The sequence below is a fragment of the Neolamprologus multifasciatus genome, chromosome 5 (genome assembly GCF_963576455.1).
Source record: "Neolamprologus multifasciatus chromosome 5, fNeoMul1.2, whole genome shotgun sequence".
Lineage (NCBI taxonomy): Eukaryota > Metazoa > Chordata > Actinopteri > Cichliformes > Cichlidae > Neolamprologus > Neolamprologus multifasciatus.
The window spans coordinates 27,849,892-27,871,871 of record NC_140443.1 but is presented as its reverse complement, the minus strand read 5'-3'; the positions used below and the strand labels follow the sequence as shown (position 1 = coordinate 27,871,871).

The following is a 21,980-nucleotide window of genomic DNA, read 5'->3' as shown; positions in this document are numbered from 1 at the left end:
TTCAGCACCACGAGTGCACAGTTATTTACCCCCAGTTTGATTTTCACGCATGTTTTGTGTCAAAACATCCTGTATTTGTGGCAGCCATAAATAAATTAGAAATCACAGAGGACATGCTTCAAATAAATAATTACCAGTGTTTAAAGTAGGCTAGTTCAAAGCCGTGCTTCTCCTCCACTTACCCATGATGTAGACTGACAAAGGGTTATGTCAGTCTACATCATACGATGTTGGGAAATGACACTCACCCAGGTTAATTTTCTTGCCAATTGTTTGTGTGTGTGTATATGGTGAACTTTGCACACAACTTGCACAGAAACCCCGACAGAAACTTGCAATATTTTGAACTGAATGAGAGGTTTGTTTGGTCAGCGTAGGGCGTAAACCCATTTCAGAGCGCTTAGCATGCAGACTCAGGATGAGGCCCCCCTCTAGTCACAGCAGCTCGCAATTCCGGTGCTTGGACCAGCAGAGACTGGTGACCAGTGACCCTGAAGCAGTCGCCCCACCTCGTTGTGATTCTAACCAGCCAGCCATGAAGTCGGCCACCAGGCCACTAGTCCCACCACCACCCTGCTCCAGGGCATAGGATGAGAGACTGATAGATGGAGGGAGGTTTTAGTACAAGGTTGTTCATGTCTTGGATTTCTTGTAGTATATATTTGTTAATATTCTATTGATGCATGCAAATGCAAGTACGACAGGAAGCATGTGGAGAGCTTCCTGTTACTTTGTTTCTTTTTGGAGGCTGCATGCTGACTGTGTAGCCCAAGTCTGTGCGACCCGATCCAGCACTTATTCCTAAAGACACAAGGTCAGAGGGCACCAGAGGGCATATGGAGGGGAAAGAGGGAAAGGCGGAAGGTGCGGGACAAGGGGGTGGATTAGGGGTGGAGTTTACAACCACGCCAGCATAGGCATTGGAGCCCTGAATACCACTCCACTATGACCTGTTATGACAGGGATCAGGGCTTTATGCTGAGTGGCTTACTGCCACAATCCATAGTTTGAACTGACGGGGCGGACCCTGTTAATGTTGTTTTGGTAAGTTGAGGGGAAAGGGTCGATGGGAAGCATAACTACTCTCAAACGTAGAGCCGAAGGAATATAGTTTAAGTTGCTCACGACTGTCCCATGTCAGAAAAGCTATCTCTGATATTCATGGTATTTTGTTGTCAGGGACAGATGTTGTTACAGTATATTCATTTTGCTAATCACTGCATGAATGGGTGTATGTGTCTCTTCTTCCACAGGACTGTGAAATAGCCCAGTGTCCCAGCAGCCACCCTGTTCCCCCAGGGACCAAAGTCCCTTCCCACCCGGGCCACAAAACCCAGTGGCGATTTGGTTCCTGGACCCAGGTTGGCAGTGCTGTCACATTTTTTGTTTATTTTACTTTTTATCTGCTTTTCTCATTTGGTTGGTTTCCGATTTCTTAATCGTTGTCTTCCGCAAAACAGTGTAGCGCCAGCTGTGGCAAAGGGACACGGATGCGCTATGTGAGTTGCCGTGACGACCAGGGCGGCGTGGCCGACGAGTCGGCATGCGCCCACCTACCAAAGCCTCCTTCAAGGGAAGTGTGCACAGTCGTGGCATGTGGACAGTGGAAAGTGCTGGAATGGACAGTGGTAAGAAGACCAACATGTGTATATGATTGACTGACTCAAATAATTCAAATAATTAAGAACTTGCAGAAGAGCTTTTCTGCTGACAATAATAATTATTTCCTTATAGTGACAGATTAACCTACATTGTGTCATCAATATTTGCCATCCAGATGTGTTTCTCCCCCCTCCATGTTTGCTCCATTGTTCACTGTAGACTCATTTTAACCCTGACAACCAGTGTCTGCACACGCTATGCAGATGTTAATGTGTTAGCCAGCCAGGATGTGGAGACAGGGTGGCAGCTGGAATGCGTGGATGTTGGACTGGAGGAGGGCTGCAGTGAAGTTATAGGAGGAGTGTGTGTGTGTGTTTGTGTGTGTGTGTGTGTGTGTGTGTGTGTGTGAGAGAGAGAGAGAGAGAGAGAGAGAGAGGAATCAGGAATGAAGTTCTTGAGCTGGGAGATGCGAGGGGCTGTAGTGAGGGGCTCCAGTCTTGTTTACAGATGTTTCTCATCAGAGCCTTAGCGATACAGTTCAGGCAGACTGCAGGTCTGGTCACCATACACATACACATACACAACACACACAAGCACACAACCATGCACACCCACACATGTACTGCCAAGCCAAAGACACTCATTGACCCCCTGAAAAGAAATATCCTAAATCATCCCAAGGCCACTAAAATTTCAGAGGCCTATCCCATGTTTACACACACACACGAACAGAAGACTGACAACGGCAGATTTATAAACCCAAAGCAAATCATCTTTTTCTAGCTCGCTGTTACAGAAAAATCCAAATTGAGAGATTTTTGTGACTGCTCTCCGGGCCAGTGCAGCTTGCAGTACAGTACAGCTCGATGTAGCGTCACAGTATATACATCAACTTAATGCATGCAGAACCATGTTACAGTATCTGTAATAACATGAAACATTGTGACAGAGTCATGTAAACCTCTGGATAGGTCATGTTTTTTATGAACTGCTGTTGGATAAGTAAAATGGATCACGCGAGACACTGAGTGGACTCTGCTAGGGAGGAGCAAGATTGGAGACACCATTAGCATTGGTGGAAGATCTGCCTTGTGTTATTTTTCTAAATAAGTGATACTGTAAGAGTCTGTTGAAGAGAAATTTTAGTTTTGCTGTAACCTTAACACCAGGTTAAGTCTGAGTTAGCTCTTTGGTAGCATGAAGATGACATCTTTTTGTATCTGACATGGTTCTGTTCATCAAGTCTGGTTCGACCACCAGCAGGTCACAATGAATAGAAATGTCAAGAATCTGCTATCAAAGAAAGTCAGCTTTCCTTTTATGGCAGTTGGATTTGTGTATATTTGTATTTACCTTTCCTTTTTCATTTCTTCACCCTCTCCGTGTGTTTGTGCTGTCAGTGCTCAGTCACCTGTGGCCAGGGAAAGACGATGCGACAAGTGCTGTGCGTCAACTTCAGTGACCAAGAAGTGAACGCTAGTGAGTGTGACCCAGACGACCGTCCTGCCACAGAGCAGGACTGTGCCATGTCTCAGTGCCCGTCCCGCTCCAGTGATTCCCGACCTCCGTCCTCACCAAACACCAGCACCAGGAACCTGCCACGTAGCCAATCCCACCAATGGCGGACTGGACCCTGGGGCGCGGTGAGGCTTCCTAAACACAACATCATGCTGGTCAACAAACCTCAGGGGTGTGATATTTAAGATGTTGCATTAATCTTTTGGGACCAATCACTTCAATAAGTAAAAGGTTGGCAGACTTTGTTACCTTTGTGCTAATCTAAGCTAACAATCTTCAAATTCTACTTAAATATCAACCATAAAAACTTCCTATATAGATCTATGCTTTTCTTATAGCAAGGGCAGAGTGAGGATAATTTGGACTATTCATTTAAGGCGCCCTAAATCAAAGTCATACCTATATGTCATCTGTGCTTTGGAGCTGCAGGGTAGGGTTTAAGAAACATTGTGTAATGTCACACAGTCCTGAATAAAAGCTCAAAAGTTGGACTCTGTTCTTTAGGCCCTTCACTCTTTTTAGGATGAGATCTTTAGAAATAGCACCGAAGGACATTGTGACCTAAATGCCCCAGGCTATCCTGTCCCACTGAGCTCCTTCTCTGTATTGTTCCTGCAGTTTTTTTTTTCTTTGTTGTTTTAACTGGGTTACTGATAATCTTTGACAAAAAATAGCCGTGACCTTTAAATAACTCTGGGAAGGATTTAAGATATTTCTGGTCACGCTTCCTTCCTCAGAACGTTATTTTAGAAGCAGAGAAGTTTAGCCATGTCGCATGTGACGTCTCCGCGTTGTCAGAATTTTGTGTGGGCTTTGTGTTCACATCATATACACCTCATATTGCACATACTGTATGTGCACTGATTTAATACCGCGAGGCTGAGAATAAACGTTTAAACGAAGCATAAAATATCCACTAAACTCTTTTACACCTGAATAACGAGGAACTATTTTTGTGCCCTCTTATCTCTGTTAAAAAAACACAAAAACAGTGCTCCAGCACATGTGCAGGAGGCTTCCAGCGGCGTGTGGTAGTGTGCCAGGATGAGAACGGCTACCCTGCCAACAGCTGTGAAGATCGCAGCCGACCCAGCGAGCAAAGATCCTGCGAATCGGGGCCATGTCCACAGTGGGTGTATGGCAGCTGGGGAGAGGTAAGAAGGACACACTAAAGTAATCTCACATAAGACAGGCATATTTTGACATGAAAACATGTTGGTCAGCTCCTTTTTTTTAATCCATAAACTTGCATCTATAAAATGTGACCTCTCTGTGTGCCGTCCTCAGTGCACGAAGCCATGCGGAGGTGGGATAAAGACAAGGCTGGTGGTGTGTCAGCGTCCAAACGGCGAGCGTTTCAATGATCTGAGCTGTGAGATCCATGACAAGCCCCCAGATCGTGAGCAGTGCAATACTCAGCCATGCCCGTCTAACCCCCACTGGAGCACAGACCCATGGACCTCGGTACGCTCATAAAAAAAAACAAAAAAACAAATACTCTATAACCGTTTTTTATTGTTGGTTTTTTTAACCTCACATATGTTCAAATGCATGTAGTCTTACTCTTTCACAAACAGTTTTAAAGAGGCAGGTTGACTGTGGTGCTTTTACACTGGAGATGTCACACTCCAGCTTTTTACCTTTAACCCCCTCCACTTACTGCTCCCTCTCTGCTGCTGGCAACTGCTCAGTCAGTTTTTCCTCAAGACATTTGGAAAGATTCATTTCTGTTGCACTTGAATGGCAAACATGTGCTTAATATGCCAAAAAAGTACGACACACACACAAAAAATAATACTTCAGTGACAGCTGTGACCGTAAGAATTTTTTTCATGAGTAGTTAGAAAACTGTTGTTGAGCCTCGTACTAGTTTTCTCCTCTTTTTATTTTAATAATTCAGGATTACGTTGTATCACAATCAAAGTTAGTTTTGTAAAATATTGTTTTTAAAAGATAATTTATTGAGAGATGTTTTCCTTTTTATCTCTTGTAAATAGTATTAACTTTAAAAAAGTGTCTTATTTGGTGTCTTAGCTCTTTGTATTCGCACATTTAGCCAATCATTGTTCATATGCAAATACTGATGAATGTTTTTGTATATCAGGAATATACAATATGCTGCCTTGTTCTTTTATTATCCAAAGAATGGCCCACGATCTCCACGTATGAGGTGCTACATGATATAGTCGATGTTCTGTTATGAACGTAAAAGGCACCACCTTACATATTGACTGTATATGGGCTGTATACTATATATACATCTTTGTACTATATGCATCTATGAAATGGCTATTATATTAGGAATTCAATTTGTTTTAAGGCACATGTAGAGAAGTTACTAATCTTATTTAGACACTTTATTTTACAGTTCATGTATCTACCCCCCTGAAAGCAACAACGCTGTTGTCCCGTAATGACAATGACAGTGAAGGAGACATACGTCAAGTCAAAAGTGCCTGAAACGTCCAGTATCAGTAGTAAACACCAGCGAACAGTGGCTGTACTGCCACTGTAAAATAAAGTGTCTCTTTCCGACGAGTTTGTGGTAGTTAGGCCGGATAGCCATTGTATTCCAGTTTTGGGTTTGCACCCAGAATTCCTTAGTGTGGCCAAAACAGTAGTTTTAAATCCTTCAAAGGTGCTTAATATGAGTGTATTTATATTATGTTAGTTAATGTTTGCTTTGTACAGTAAGTACTTGGAGTTGCTATATATGCTATGCTCAACAATACCTCACTTGGAACAAAACACAACTCAACTAGCCATTAAACAATGATGACCTGCATAACAGTGGTGCTTTTTCCAAACAAGGGAGATATGAGATATAAATATTTTTTCAAAAAGAGAACCTTTAAATTTTTTTGGTTGGTTAGGTGTTTATTGTGGCACGTTGCCTCTTCTGTACTTTTTTTTTTTCCATGAGCAGTTTGCACTGATCTGATTGATCAGCTAAATGCAAAGTGTATCACAGATCTGATGAAATAATGTTTGAATTGTCTTTGACTGTCTCACCTTTAAGAGAACGGGCTGTTAAATGTCATGCTTTGAAACATGTAATACCTGTGACCACAGGGGAAGTTAATGGTGTTTTGTATTCAGAGCTCTTACTCTGAGCCAACCTAATGTGTCTACCTCAGTCTCTGTTATGATTGCCCCCCCTGCCGTATCTTGCTCTCCCTTGCACTGGAGGGATTTTGGCTGGCTAAGATTAAGCATGAGTTGTCGATGCTACCCTGCGCAGATGCTGGCCCTAAACACAGATCTGTAGCGCGTGTCATCTCCTGCCCCGTAACGCTTAACATTACTGTGAGGACGGTTCAAACTGATCCAGAATCTGTGGTTAGGGTCAACTTTGCCTGAAGCCCACCCAGTTTACTTCTCTTGGTCATAAATGTCTGTACCAACATCACACCTTATTTTAAGGGCCTGTTAACACAGCAGTGAGTACACTTTTACCACACGTCATTTACTAATGAGAACTTTTACTTGTAATGACTCCCACGTGTGATTGTAAGGCAGCACAAAACCAAATCTAGGTTGAATCAGTGAAAGTGGAACACAATAGTGAATTATATCATAATCCCCTCCAGTTTCATTTGTCAGTCTAAGCAGTCAACCTCTTGTCGCAGAATAGCAGTATAACACAAACACTATATCAACAGGCTCTTGAAATAAGTATAATGTATGTCTCTTATTCACAAATGGCAGTATTAGTCTATGTTTCAAGAATATTTCTGTATATTTATGTAATTACTTGTATTTATTGTTCATTCATTATAATGTTATGTCAATATTTAATTTTTTTTTTACAGATTTGTTGGATTTCTGTTCATTTGCAGAAAAGGTTACAATTAAAGTGAAGTAGAGGTACTATCGAAGGCTTTTTTTCATTCTTGCCTGAATAAAAAGGTTTACATCACATACAGCGACCACACCGAGGTCGCTTTAAATTGAGGGAAAGACACGACTTAAAACATGCTGGTGATTTGCACTGACTGGCTTTAAAAATAAATGAAATGCTGAAATTGCAGCAACCGATCCCTGTGCCAGCCTTTAGCAACATTCATTAATGCTAATAGCATCAGTGCTTGCAACACTGTACTCCTGCTGCTAACCCCCATATTAGGATTTCACCAGCCCAAGCTTTTTGATAATTGCAGTGTGTTCATGCAAAGGAAGTGGCCTTTATTGTTTAGTGCTTTAGGTTAAAAGATGAGAAAAGAACGCTTGCAAATAGGTTATAAAGAAGTCCTCTTTTCCCAAGCGTTACCCTTGTTGTTTTATGCGCTCAGGGCTTCTGTTGACCTCTGTCAGCGAGTATGTTCTCACCATGTGTCAAGAGTTCAAAGCTGTTTCCATTAAGGTAAATCTCAGTCCTGCGGGACAATGCCTCGGCGTACTTCCCATTGCATTTACTGTGCTCATTCACTCTTAATGCACGCTGAGGCTTTTTCTGGGACGCTCGGCTATGGAGTTGCTAGCGCCCTTTGCCCCCTTTCTGGCAGGCCCCTCTGCTCTGGTCTAATGCGGGTTAATGACAGTGGACCATTGTGGGGGCCTTTGACAGTGACTTGAATAAAAGGTGGCGTCAGCAAGACTATTCAGTGGTGCATTGGCAGGTCAAAGGTCACATTTGATCTAGTGAGGGGCCCCATCCTGATTCATCCCTTCAGCACAGACAGACTTGTGGGAAATTACTCGTGATCTAGATTTAGAAAAATGAAATAAAAGACAAAAGCCAAACAAAATAAAGTGACATTGGTGGAGGGCAGATAGATGCCATTCCACACTGTGTAGACCAAAGATCTGCCACTAAATTTCATGGGTGGAAATCATCTTCTCAGCTATGTTTATACATCAGCACTGTCAGTTATTTTACACCAATATATGAAAAATAGTAATATATGCTATAATAGTAATATATGAATAGTACATGCGATAAGCATGTACTATTCCAGTAAAGACACACAAGCGTAGCAGGAGAGTGTAATTTTATGATGTGAAATGTTACAAAATTTGAACAAAGTCTCCTTAAAATAACCACACTGTATCGATATGACTCACGTTTGTCTTTATTGATTGGATAAACAATTTACCTGCAAGACAATTACAATAAATTAAGTACATTACAAAACGCACTGGCATGCCTGCGTTTATAACGGGGAACAAGCACTTTAGTCGTCCCTCCTTTTACAAGGCTTCCTACCTTTTCACCTCCTTGAATGAGGCGAGGGGTCACAGCTTGTTCCTGTCCGGTACAGTCCCTTGCTGATCAGGACAGAGCCACATGCTGGGCCACGTACTCGTTCAACTCTGAGCCTGTCGCTTCCCATCCATCCCCACATGCAACGCCCCCTTTGATTATCCAAGCACAGTCCAGCCCAACTCACTCCTCCCTTAGTGCTGCTGTGTGTGTGTGTGTGAGTCTGCCTGTCACACTGAGTTAGCTTTTCAGTAACGCGGTGAACCCGGAGGTGAAACAAACTGCTGCCGGGATGATCAGGCACGCTTTACTATTGGACCACCTCTCCCCATGTAATCGGGTCTCATATCCTTTTTTTGTGAGTGACAAATAGGGCCCACAAGTTCACAAATACTAATGAGATTTTTTCTTCATTTCTTGTTTATTACATCCCATTTTTAATGCTGAATAATCAATTACAGTTAAACTTGATATCAACAAAATACCCCCTCAATAAAAACAATAAAAAGGAAATTATTAATCTGAGTTTCATTGCTTTGAAATGTGTCACTTTTTACACTTTCTGCTTTAGGTTAAAACATACTTCACATGCTTCTTATTGGCCTCCTTATTTCCATCTTGCAGTGCTCAGCCTCCTGTGGAAGAGGCTTCAAATCCCGCAAAGTGAGCTGTGTGACCCGGTCAGGACGTCCTGTCCCAGAGGAGTACTGCCAGCACGTGTCATCCAAACCCAGCGAGCGGCGCCGCTGCAGAGGTGGACGATGTCCTAAGTGGAAAACTGGCAACTGGGGGGAGGTAGGACTCTCTGACCCAGCCATTAAACACTTCTCAGCTATTTGTTCTCACGGTGCCAGACATGTTGGCTTTGTTTCTCTCTCGTAGCCCCACTTTAATACTTTGCAGCTTACAGGCAAGTATATCTATATGTGTGAAACAGGCCACAGCTGAACCTGACTGCCTTCATGGACCATGCTAAGCCACTAACTGAGGCGTGATTGCTTTTAAACATCACACGGCGGTTTGCCAGGGTGGAGCCAGAGTCTGAGGTGGTGTACACTGGTGCTACAGTACCGCCGTCCACCAAGTTGGGCGGCAGGATGGATGTGCACCCCTTCCTTTGTATTTGAATTAGAGCCAGTGTAATTCTACCCCTTTCATCTCTATAGCTTCTTTTTCTGTGGTCCTCAACTTCCTCTCATCTCTGTCTCCATTCATCCCCTCTCCCACTTTTTCTTCCATACCCTCTTTCCCTTCTTTCTCTTTTTTTAAATTTTATTTTTTGCCTCACCAATGGGAACCACATGTTGGTCTTTTGAATGTGCTACTCGAGGCAATACACTCACATCATCACGCCAAACAAACTCAACAAAGTGCACCTGGTCGTTGCCTTTCAACACCTTTTCTCTCAATCGGAGTGGACTGAGCACACAGAAACATCTTACATGTCAGAGAGGATGTGCATCCCCCTCTAAACAGCTGTGGAGCATGACGCAAGGAGAAAATGATACTCCACTCGAGGCTCTTAGTCAAGCACAGCACAGCACACTGGAGTGCCTCAAAGTTCAGCTGCTTCACTGAGTTACAAATAAATGGACACATAAATATGCCTGTAGTAAATGCATTTTTATAGGTTGAGCTCCAGAACACACAAACCGCCTTACACCTCCATCACTTTATTTGTCTCGAAATCATCTGTTATTACATAGGCGTTATGTGATCCAGGAGCATTACATTGATATCAGTGAAGTGCGGTCTGTCTGAAAGGAGACAAAAATTGGTTAGTGTAAGATATCGTCTTACAAATATATCTCAAACAGTCAAAATAAGACAGTTGTTTTACGTTTCAGTTAAGGTTAAGGGCAGAAAACGACAGGCATCCCCCCACCTCCCAGTCTCATTCATTTGACCCTCTACACGATGTGCTCTGTATGTCAGCAGAAAAGACACTTTCATTTCAAACATGCTGCTCTAGATTAAACACAGATGTGCCAAACCACTTTCCAGACTTCAACTTTGATTCTTTACATATCTGTAGAACTGGCATTGATCTGATACAGCTTAAATGTTTGCACAGACACTTGGTTGCTTTTATCATTAAAATGTAATTTGCATAGTCTTTTATTATTATTGTTATAAAAGCATCTACTTGGCATTACAAATGAATAAAATAGCCATTTTGGCAAAAGCATTCCCATAAATAAATACTTTAGACTAAATCAGTTATGAGTCTTCTATATAAAAATATATTACAATGGATAACTACTAACACAGATTGAATGATTTCATTGCAAAGCTCTTACCTGCCCTGTCTTTAGTGTTCAGCGTCCTGCGGCGATGGCATCCAGCAGCGGGAGGTGTTCTGCCAGTTTGAAGACCAACGGAGCTCGCAGGAGACCGGCTGTCCCCAGCGCTCCCGACCAGCGTCCAGCCAGAGCTGCCGGGTCACCGACTGTCCCTCTCGCTACCGGTGGAGAGAGGAGGACTGGCAACCGGTAAGCCAGTAGAAGTCTGCACAAACAAACACTGTAATCTGCATGCTTAAACAAGTAGTTCTAGTGCCGCGGATGAATTTGCTCTGATATATCTGGGCAAGGATGAGAGTCTCTGCTTCTGTAGGAGGCACAGCTGCCTGTCAGGAGGCCAAAGGGGAGGGGAGCAGAAGAGGCAGATGAAAATCAGGCAATCCCCTTTTTCCCCTACCCCAAAATAACTCAAGTTCCTCTCATTAGCGAATTAGTCTATTTACTTAAACTCAAAGACGACGCAAAAAGTATTCAGTTTGGCAAAACTGTTAATTGGCACTGAGGATCCAATAACCAGTCAGATGGTTATTCTAATCTATACTCAAACAAAAGCGCTCGAAAATTGGTTGAGAATTCAGTGAGTTGTAATCAACAGGCAGATCTGTGTAAATTTTCATTTACACAGATCTGCCTGTTACTTGCCCCATTATTAGTGCCAGGAGGGAAATGTACTCTTTACTGCTAAGAGATGGAGTTGGAGATCTCCAGGGTGGAAATGTTACCTTTCTTTTGGATATATGGGATCGAATGTGACTTACCATGTGCTGCTCAAAGTGACAAAAAACCCCTGTCTTCAGAAATCATAAAACAGTAAATAAATAAATAAATAAAAGGAAAAAAAATCAACTTTTGATGTGAGCTTTTATTTAGGAACTATTTTCTTTCTTCTCTGCTTCGGTCAGTTTGGATAGATGAAGAGCAACAGAGAAAAAATAAGTAAATGATTTTGGGGGGAGCTGTCCCTTTAATATTAACCATTTTTATTTGGTGCAAAGTAATGATCAGCTATTTTCTGCAGGATAGAGTCTGCACATGTTTGCTGTTTATTAGAACAGGAAATGCACCAGGAGCTCCTTCTTCACTTTGCTAATGTGATGGTGAATGTGCGTCACTAAACAACATGAAATGCCTTTCTGAAAGAAAAGTCCAATCACTCTGCAGAAGTGCTCGGAGGTCCCTGCCTGGGTGTCCCATTTAACAGCTGGAGGCAGTTAAAACATTTCAACTAGGAAGTATTACCGTGTTTTAGACACACTGTACCCACATATAAGATAGTTACATCTCACACAGGCAGTATTTCTTTCCCTGCCTTGTACAAGGACAGGACACAGTATCCTGTCTCGGTACATCTCAGAATGAAATATAGTATCTTTGGCTACCTAAAACCTGAGTACCTCTCAGGACAGCACAACTCGCTATGATAGATTAAGGTAATTCAGTTGTTTGACAAAGTTAAAGATATTAAGAGTGAAAAAGACCTGCTGGTTGACTGCTGAGTGTTTCTGACACATGTGGAAGCCTTTCTGGACCTTTGATAAATCTTTATGACTCTAGCAAACTTGAGTGTTGTAACATCTGAACCAGCACATAAGCCCCTTTACAAGGCATTATTAAAGTAGTTCCATGATTAAAAAACCAACAAATTAATCCCAGTCACCTCATTCTGCCGCTCTTATGCTTTTAATACTGGCCACGGTGACTTGTGCAATGGCACGAAATGGTGCTAACTGGTTTTTATTGTGCCCATTTTGCTTTTCCAATCTTTGAAATGGAAATGTATCTAGTATAGGTCAGGGGCTGATCACACAATTCTGCACTTACTATTAGATTGTTACACCCTGATCATAGATATCTGTTTCTCTTTCCAGCCTTGTATACCACAAATCTCCTCAGAGATATATTAAGCTGTGCTGCTGATCTGCGCTAAAGCAGCTCTGTTTAGAAAATATACATCATTTATATTAGGTCTGATCTAATGAGCTGTTATAAAAGAATGGTATGAATGGGTACCATGCTTCAAGTTTTACTTTCAAAATAAGAAGATGATTGTTGTCTGACAGTAAGAAAAAAGCTCTTTTTTGGGCCAAGGGTCTAGGTGTTGAAACTTCATCTATGATCAGACATGTTGTTGGCACGGGATGTGAGCACTGTGTTTTCCCCTCCTCTTAACATCTGTATAGCCCAAAGCAGTGCTTAATGACTGAATGCCTGCTTTGCTTGAACTGGAGCTTCCTTGCTGTGTGTGCATTGTATATTGCAACTTTAATTTGGCAGTGCCACAGAGTTTCCAATAATACCGCTCTTTTTCTATTTGTACCCTCTGTGAAAGATTGTTTCCTGTCTTGTCTCCTCTACAGTGTAGTAAGTCGTGCGGATCGGGTCGCCGACAACGAGCCTTGAAATGCGTGGACCACAACCAGCGGGAGGTCCACGAGATGTACTGCGTGAACCAGATCAGACCCCCAGAAATAGAAAGCTGCAACACCCACACTTGCGAATTCATCTGGATTACAGGGGAATGGACTGAGGTGAGAGTCAAACAAGCAGACATCTAGACCATGTAGTGTCAGTCATTTTTTTGTCTTCAGATCTTAATTGTAAAAGTTGTGTTTTAGTTAAATTGGTAATGCTTTGCTCTTCAGAACGAGCATGCAAATCACCACCTTTCAGTCCAATGACGCGCACATGATGGAAAGTACACTGTTCTCTTTTTTTCATGCCGGTGATTTATGCTATCTTCCAGTGCTCGGCCAGCTGTGGCCAGGGCTACCGCCAGCGTCTGATCTCATGCAGTGAGGTGCATGTGGAGAATGACAACTATGAGTATGGCCATCAGTCTTTGTCCAACTGCCCTGGGACCCCTCCTGAGAGCTACATGCCTTGTAATCTGGGCCTGTGCCCACTGCTGCAAGAGTGGAGGGTTGGAATCTGGGGACCGGTGAGTGAGTCTGGACTGCCTAAATGGGATATAGTGATTTATCAGTTTATCAAAGGCAGATTGATGTCAATCCTAAATGCATGATAAAATGGACTGTTTTTCACCTCGCCAGGCATGACTATTGACATTAAATTATAATTATATATATATATATATATATATATATATATAGAGAGAGAGAGAGAGAGAGAGAGAGAGAAAGATTTTTTTTATAAAATTAATCTCTTTTTTTTAGTGACGATTCATGGCTTTCTTTGACATTAAAACAGTAGCAGTTGGCTGATTGTATGTGAAAAATCTTGTCTTCAACTAGTGTTTCAGCATTGAGCTTAAACACTGGTCAAATGAATCATGTCCATTTTTTTTAAAAAAGTGACACTTTGAAGACAGAATTTCTGACAGACTTTCACCTGCAAGAATTACCTTCGGACTGTTATGATAAGTTGCTTCCTTTCAGTGTTCAGTGACTTGCGGAGATGGAGTGACGGCGAGGACGGTGCAGTGTGTATCAGCCGGTGGTCAGAAAAGCGACGAGTGTTCCCCAGATGTAATGCCAGGAGCCAAAAAGGTCTGCAGGAATCCAAACTGTGAGTGCTGAGATAAAACTCCTTTCTTTTAACAAAGGTCAAGACTACTAGGATTAGACAAAATCCAAGGAATTGCTCAACACGACCTAGTCATTTCAGAAATCTGGACTTTAGTGAAATATTTATGAGCCGAAGCAAACATCAAAGATTTACTGTTTAGCCTGTTTGCTTCCCCACGGTACCGTGGGACATCAAAGCATGAGGGGTGTTTCATTTTCTTTGGTTCGATAAAAAGATTTGCCCCACTTGATGTGACTGCCAACATTTGCACATTTGTGCACCGTGCGAGCCCGTATCCCCACAGAATATTTATTCATTTCTTCTTGTGTTTCTCCAAGGCCGTTTGCCTTCTAGCTGTCAAGAGATCCAGACCATGAATGGCCCCATTCTAGACAGTGAGCATTTTCTCAGCATACAAGGCAAAACACTCAAGGTAAGATAATATCAGCTTATTACACCACAACTGCTCAAAGCACAGTGTGAGGCCACAACTGGTTTGATTAATAATGGGGAAAACGCAGCTGAAAAGTAGGTTGCTCTTGAAATATTTCTATCTTACCCGTATATTATGTTTTTTATGTTAATTATTCCGTTTCTTCTATCCAAACTGTAAATAATTCAGACCCTGTCCGTACAGGGATTTTTGTGGATTCTCCAAATCTTTTAGAATAGCATGTACCAAACAAATCCCTTAAAGTGCAACGAATCAGTAGATAAAATGATGATACCGACACAACTCAGGACTTTATTTCTTGCTTGCTAACATATAAAATAGGAAGTGACTATTTATTACTATTACTATTTAAAACATATTTGCTAGTTAAAATGAAGGACACATAATCGGTGAGCATTTCACCAAACAGAAAAGACCTTTCTTTGATTATTAAGCTTTACGTAGTGAAGGAGCTCACACACAGTAAAATATGCAAGGCTGCGAGCTCCTTAACCAGCGCAGTGCCCCAGAGCCCACGCAAATGATCCTGAAGGTCTTCCCTCCTGAGTTAGCTCTCCGTGTGTGTGAGAGAGCTCAAGGTCCCAGCCTTGTGCTGCTTAGGAAGGCCCAGATGATTTGTAAGTGTGTGGCTGCCTGTGCTCGTAAGTCCTACGTGACGCTGCTGCCTGAACCTCTCTGCCCCACCTCTACTTCTGCACCTGAGCAGAACCCCCCCCCCCCCCCCCCCCCACCACACCCATATATGCATATCCGTCCGCTCCACATCCCCCCAGTTGTGTTTGTCAGTGCATCTCTCTCTGTTGGCTGTGTTTATCAGTGTAGTTTTGACTCCGTCAAGAACAGTTTGAAGCCAGGTTATGGTGCATCTCGTCTAGTCATCCTGATAACGCTCGCACTCAGCTCACAGTCAAAATCTCCACTCATATTGTCAGTCGCCTGCACTGTGTCCTCTGCCCCAGCGTCATGAAAAAGGAGCCTCCCAAATAGTTTGGTTTGGTCATTGTGTTTTACAGAAGACAAAGATCTTAAAAAAGCTTTATATACCAAATATATACACCTTTATATTAGTTAAATGACGGTGTTGCAGCATGTCTTGAGGAGAGATCCTACTGGAAAAAGTTTCTGTCATAGATTGTATATTAAGATGGACTTGGCTCCCAGGTGTGGAAAGTGAAGCCAGAGCAAAAGTGCATCAAACCTGCTTTCTGCTTATTTTCCTTGAGTGGAAGCTAAGAAGGTCCAATTTGAGGATCAAAGAATGCTCCTCTACACTGCTCACATCTTTGATCTCCTCACGTGCACACTTAACAGCTGCTTAAAATCAATTCTCACTAAAATCTTTAGGTACTTTTTGGACACAGTGGCTTTGTATATGAGGTTGCAAATAGATGTAGCACTTTTCATGTAACACAAGAAATCTGTCTTTTTGTCTGACCATTACATACTATCATTTGCCAAAATATCCACAAGCTCTTGCAGGATTTAGGGGGTTTTAATTGTTCATTTTTACATTTCTCTTCTTGTCGTTTTTTTCAACTCCTTACGAGTGTTATTTTTATTTCTTTCCTCCCCTCTGCACCTTGTTTGTACTTTGACAAATCTTCCTGTATCTTCCTATCACCTCTATGCCTTTCCTTTACCCTTCGCCCCATCTCTGGTCTCCCTCCTTTACTTACCCTCTTGCTCCTCTGCTGCTTTTTTCCCCTCCTCAGGTCTTCTGTGCTGGAATGCAGACAGAGGCTCCGCGGGAGTACATCACCTTGGCGACGGGTGAAGGGGAGAATTTTTCAGAGATCTTTGGCTTCAGGTAAACAGGAGGATAACAATAAAAACAGCCATTTTCATTACAAAAACTCCACCTGACTCCTGGCAGTGTTATGTTCTCTGTAAATGAAGAAATTCCATGGAAGTGTAAAGTTAAGCTAAGGTATCTGGCAAACGTGTGTTTTCCCAGGCTCAATGACCCCACCCAGTGTCCAGCCAATGGCTCTAGAAGAGAAGATTGCGACTGTCGAAGAGACTACAGTGCCGCTGGCATCACCACCTTCTCCAAAGTCCGCCTGGACCTCAGCAAGATGAACATCATCAGTAAGTTGCCCACAGTCTCACAGCATCCTGTGCAAAATGTTAACTCCACATTACTTCAAAATGAGAACTTCCTTTGGCATTTAATTATGTTCATGCTTACGAGGGTTAATGGGCTCAAGATGTCTTTAAGGTCCATTTAAGGAACACATAATTACAAGGCTTGAGGGGATTAAATGAAACTGCTCTAACTAGATGGAATTATACTGATATGAGTTTGGCTCAGCCTGAAACGCAGGCTGGATTTATAGGTAAATAGCATAAGATTTGCTCACCATGGCAGATGCAAGTCACGATTATTAAGGTTCATTCGAGCTACTATAGCGACTAATACCTAGAGAGACGTTTTTAAGAGATCACTTTGTTGCTTTATCTTGATCTATAGCTACAGACTGGCAGTTTGCGTTTACCCACCAAGGCAAGAGTGTTCCATTTGGTACAGCTGGAGACTGCTACAGTGCCGTTCCTTGTCCGCAGGTGAGGATGACGACATCTATTATAATTATTTTGCTTTTCATATCAAGAAAAGCCAAACTGTGGCAAAAAATAGATAAATAAAATGTCAAATAAACTGCTCAGCTGACCAAGGACTGCTTTTCTTATAATCTAATATCTAATCTATATGATAAGTTGTCTTTTATGTAAATAATACAATTAATTTGCAGTCAAATATATATTTTTAATAACAATAAACCCCTTTCCTACTCTGTGATGTTGTGCTTCTTTATTTTTCTGTAGCTCACTGCACATCAGGCACTTAAAGGTCTCTGTATTGAAGCAGAGAGCAAGATTTACTTTCATTTCTGTTGGAACTTTCACTATAATTTAATGCCAGATCTCATTTCTGTCCTTTCTCCATCCATCTGTCCTCTTAGGGCCGCTTTAAGATCAACCTTTCAGGAACAGGGCTCAGGCTAGCTGACGACACCTCTTGGATGTCCCAGGGCACCTTTGTAGTGAAGACGATAAAAAAATCTCAGGTAAAACATCACGTACATGCCCAGAGGATTAATTCATATACTTGCTTTGTGTTTGTTGGGCTTCAGATTAAGCAGACATAGCTCCAAAGGAGGTTCGGTGTTCAGAGCTCCTTGCTGAAAGAGAACCTTTATTGGGCAGCTGCTCTCTCTCAAGTGCCCCCTACAACCACCCTCCACTTTTTGAAATGGAGATCAGGCTGGAGAGTGCTTTTTGGCAGGGCAAAAATAGGAGGAAGTAGAGATGCCAACAAGTGTTCAGAGTCTGACATCCAAAGCCAGCTGGCCCTCCTTTGGGCACTCCAGGCAGTTTAGATAAAGCCTTGTTGGGACAGCGGGATGAAGACAGCACTCCAGTTAAAATCAGACAAAGCGCGTACTAGGTGCTGTGGCTTTCATGTCATGGGATAGTGAATTTGGAGCACTCTTCTAATGCAGTTTCCAATTTGCTTCTAGATGTTTGCATGAAACTACTATTAAGTTGCCTTCTTCTGTTACCTACGCTAGTGAAATTCTATTAGCTCACATTTCTCGCTTGTTTCTAAGAGGCTGTTTGCCAAACTTTAGAAACAAACCTGCTTGGTGGGCCTCAGACATTGTGTGTCTTTAAAAAAAACAAACCCCAAAACAACACATTTCAGGGTGCATTTAAATTTACGCGTCAGGATCTTTTCTACAAAGATTCCTAAAATCATTAACAAGAAAAAGCAAAACTTTAAAGGCGACAGAGAAGAATTCACTCAGCTTCTTTTGTACCTATCCTCAAATTCTTGAAACAGCAGATAGTCACAGTACCCATGTTATTATTCTCGTGTCCACAGGATGGCAGCAGAGTGTCAGGAATGTGTGGAGGCTATTGTGGTAAATGTATACCGTCCTCTGGTCACAGTCTGCCCATAACAGTGGAATGAACACAACGCCATCAAACAGGTGAGGTGAACATGGATAACAATATGTAAATATGAAATATTTTCTATCAAAAAACAGAACTATAATCTGCTTTTGCGCTCACCGAATGCATTTTTTTTGATGTACTGCTACTCTGCAGGGTAATTGGCTTTCGTGGCTCATGTCTTCTATCTCTCTTTCTTTGATCTGCAGTGTTGTGTTCAGGTGCTCATTGTGTGAACATGTCCCTCCTTGGTGCTACAGCCAACTTTGAGTTCAAACTGTTCCAAACAACCTCTTTTTCCTCCTGTGTGTTTATAGCGTAATTTAAAATGATGTAAATACTGTAAAGAGAAGGATAAAATTTATTATTTATTGTACTGTGCAATTTATTTTTTATACTGTAATGTAATTTAAGTGTTTTGTTTTCCAAAGCACCACACCGTGCATCAGGCAATAACACCACACAGTTGCCTTTTTGTGAGATTTTTACCAAAGTAATGCGCTTTGTATTTTAGCATTAGCCTATTTAACTTTTTAATACTGTCCTTACGCCACAGTAATTCTGTTACAGCCATTTTTGTTGTAGTTGCTGTTGTTGGTGGGTAGTTTTTTTAAAATAACTATTATCAAAGTTGTATTTAATCCAGTAATATTATTGTGGTGCTCACCAGACTTGTGGTTCTCATGCAGCAAGGTGTCTCCCAGCTATCGGCCTTTTTTTATAGCTTCAGAGTTTATAGACGCATGTGTAGATGGCCATTATGTTGGCCACTGAACGGAGGTGTTAATTTTCCTCCTTTTGTGTGATGAGATGATCTCTTGCAGTAAGTACATCAGACTCTATGTACACCTACTTCAACTTTTTTCTACATCCTGTCAAAGTCCAAATTTTGCCGCCTCAGTGAGATGTTGTTTGATTTTTGTCAAAATCATCAACAACTACTTCATCTATTAATTGTAGGTTTAGGTCATCAAGCACGTATACAGGGAAGAGGAGAGTGCATCTTTCGAACTGAGTTACAGCCTCATCAAATGATGAGTACCAGGGTGAGGTACAATACTCTAGCAACAGGTCAGGTGTTAGTGCCATGTATTTTTACCGCTATCCTGGAGATGATGAAAGTTTTGTAAAGGTATAGGTTATAAAAATGGTTGAGTTAAATGGACCAAACATCAGATTCTCTGTGTTCCTGCATATCTCTCAAGTAGTGTGCAGTGGCTGGGGAGAGCCATTAGCTTTTAGATCTTACAAAACAAGCAGGTTATCTTATCTGGAGCAACTTGAAAGAATTTCATAAGAGAGAGAAAGGGGGGGGGAAAAGACTTCACCTCAGGCCTATAAAATCCTAGCAGTTATTCCGGAGATCCATATAATGTGATGGTCCATCCCTGGAGACACCCTTCAGACTGCTGAGCTCACAGGCCCTGCAGGCCCTGATTTCTGTCCAGATGCTGCTTGCAAACCATTACCTCCTGTACCTCACATTCTTTTATTCCATCTTTGTTTTGAAGAGTCTGTCCAAAGTGTGCATACTCATCTGCTCCTGTTTAGATCAACCTGACTTGTTGTTCTGTTAGCTATCAGGGTACTTCTTATTTTGTGTAAAAAGTCTGGGTTTTGTATCTATGAAGCCACTGATGTGCAGTATTGTGAGCTGTCCTTGTGTTCTGTTTGTTCTGTGTGGTACATCATGCAGCTACATCTGATTAAGAAGCCTTATTTGTGCATGTAAGCTGCTCCATATGGTGCTGTTTCAGTGCCTTATATAAAAATGTGCACATTCAGCCAAAAGGGAATTGAGTGCAGTTTTAATCTGCTGCCAAACAAGTACAAAAGACACAGGGAAGAAGACGTTTTGTGTCTTACTGAAGACCACAGCTGACAGGTGCTCTTCTCACTGCGAATGTCAGAATGTAGCTCTCAGGTGTCATAAAAGAAGGGATTCTTGTATTTAACTGTATTTATCTTATTATTATTTGTTGCATACCTGCTGCATTTTTATCAGACATATAAAAGTGTATTATTGTCTTCATATTCTTATATTCTTTGTTTTATATGCAAATATTTATTTTTTTCTTTTCTTGTGAATGTACATACGCCTCGATCATAAACGACTATGAATCACAGCACAGTATTGCCATAAAATGAAGCATCTCGCCAAGCGTTTGTTGTTTTATGAGTGCGTTTATTTATGTGTGTCATATTTGCATAAATTGTATAATAATACAATTATAATAATATAATTGTATATCCGCGTGAAAAGGATGATTTATGTATGAGAGCAGATGAAGCAAAGATTGGTGGGTAATACCAATGCACTTGTCTGTCTGCTTTTTGCACTTATATATCATTTTCACTACAGTTTGTCCTTCACGTGTCGTCCGATTTTAATACCAGCCATAAAAATAAAATAAAAAAATCATGGGAAGATGATAGTCTGGTTAATGTTTGCACCATAAAATTCTCGCTCCGTAGCACTTCTGATTTATATGGTAACACATTTTATGCCATCGTTGTAGCAGTTGGATTTTTAACCGGGCAAGCGTGGAAGCTAATCCAACCTCTGTCTGTCTTCATAATTGTGAATTATCGGGTCATTTACCAAGTGTCAGCACTGGTCCTCCAAAATAAATCTAATTCACCGATGAGGAGTTTTCAGCAGAAGGAAAAGATGAATGTTTATAGGTGGCAGATCCCTAAACTGCAGTGCCAGTTTAGACTCACATCCAGTCATTGTCAGACATTTTCTGTCCATAACAAAATGAAACAAAATCTAAATTTTATAAGCAAATATTCTTCATTTCAAAAGGAGCACCAGCAATATAAACAGAAAGAGTCTGGTTCTTTATTTCTAGGAAAAACTGTAAAACTAAGGAATACAGTTAAAGTTCAGAGCCATCCAGTGGACTGGATTCTAGTCTTTGCCAGTCTCATTCTGTCCCCCGGGCCTTATGTTTAACACTGTCTAAACTAGGTCCACAAAGCTCAGTTACATGTGGAAAGCTGAACATAAAATATTTGCTTGATTGTATTCAGCAGACAGTCATCCTGTATGTACGTAACCTGATATTAATATTAAATGGAGCAAGGAATGAAGTGCCAACTGTGTGGAGGCATGAGTATGCAGCACTGACCACCTTGCACCAGCCTCCGTGTTCTAGTTTTTCTTACTGTTTGTGTTGGTATTCTCAGGTGAGCCATAGCAACAGGAGCTGGCCAGTCACTCTGAGGCTGATGCTTCAAATGTCTGTCAGCAGGCTGAGTGAAATGCTGCTTCGGAGCAGCTGTTTAGCAGGAGATGGGGAAAAGTGTGAAAAGGAAAGAGAGAGAAGTCAGTTTGGTGGAGAGAGGAGCTCTCAGCAGCTCCACAAGGCTTGTCTAAACTTAACTACGTGATTCAGGTGTAGATGTGCAAACACCC

General features: G+C 41.7%; 1 protein-coding gene across 1 annotated transcript in view; it reads left to right on the top strand.

Annotated features, from left to right (window-relative positions):
• The window catches only part of adamts9 (ADAM metallopeptidase with thrombospondin type 1 motif, 9), a 39,693-nt gene extending 19,821 nt beyond the window's left edge, over positions 1–19,872 (top strand). The window contains exons 24-40 of the mRNA XM_085158953.1: positions 1,254–1,361; positions 1,461–1,628; positions 3,003–3,245; positions 4,113–4,274; positions 4,408–4,584; positions 8,948–9,118; positions 10,639–10,815; positions 12,984–13,154; positions 13,370–13,564; positions 14,022–14,151; positions 14,490–14,584; positions 16,318–16,412; positions 16,560–16,693; positions 17,076–17,167; positions 17,566–17,670; positions 18,489–18,597; positions 18,769–19,872. Of these exons, the coding sequence (XP_085015079.1) occupies positions 1,254–1,361; positions 1,461–1,628; positions 3,003–3,245; positions 4,113–4,274; positions 4,408–4,584; positions 8,948–9,118; positions 10,639–10,815; positions 12,984–13,154; positions 13,370–13,564; positions 14,022–14,151; positions 14,490–14,584; positions 16,318–16,412; positions 16,560–16,693; positions 17,076–17,167; positions 17,566–17,670; positions 18,489–18,578 (2,313 nt within the window). The 3' untranslated portion in view covers positions 18,579–18,597; positions 18,769–19,872. The remainder of the gene's footprint in view (positions 1–1,253; positions 1,362–1,460; positions 1,629–3,002; positions 3,246–4,112; positions 4,275–4,407; positions 4,585–8,947; positions 9,119–10,638; positions 10,816–12,983; positions 13,155–13,369; positions 13,565–14,021; positions 14,152–14,489; positions 14,585–16,317; positions 16,413–16,559; positions 16,694–17,075; positions 17,168–17,565; positions 17,671–18,488; positions 18,598–18,768) is intronic.
• The last annotated feature ends 2,108 nt before the right edge of the window (positions 19,873–21,980 follow it).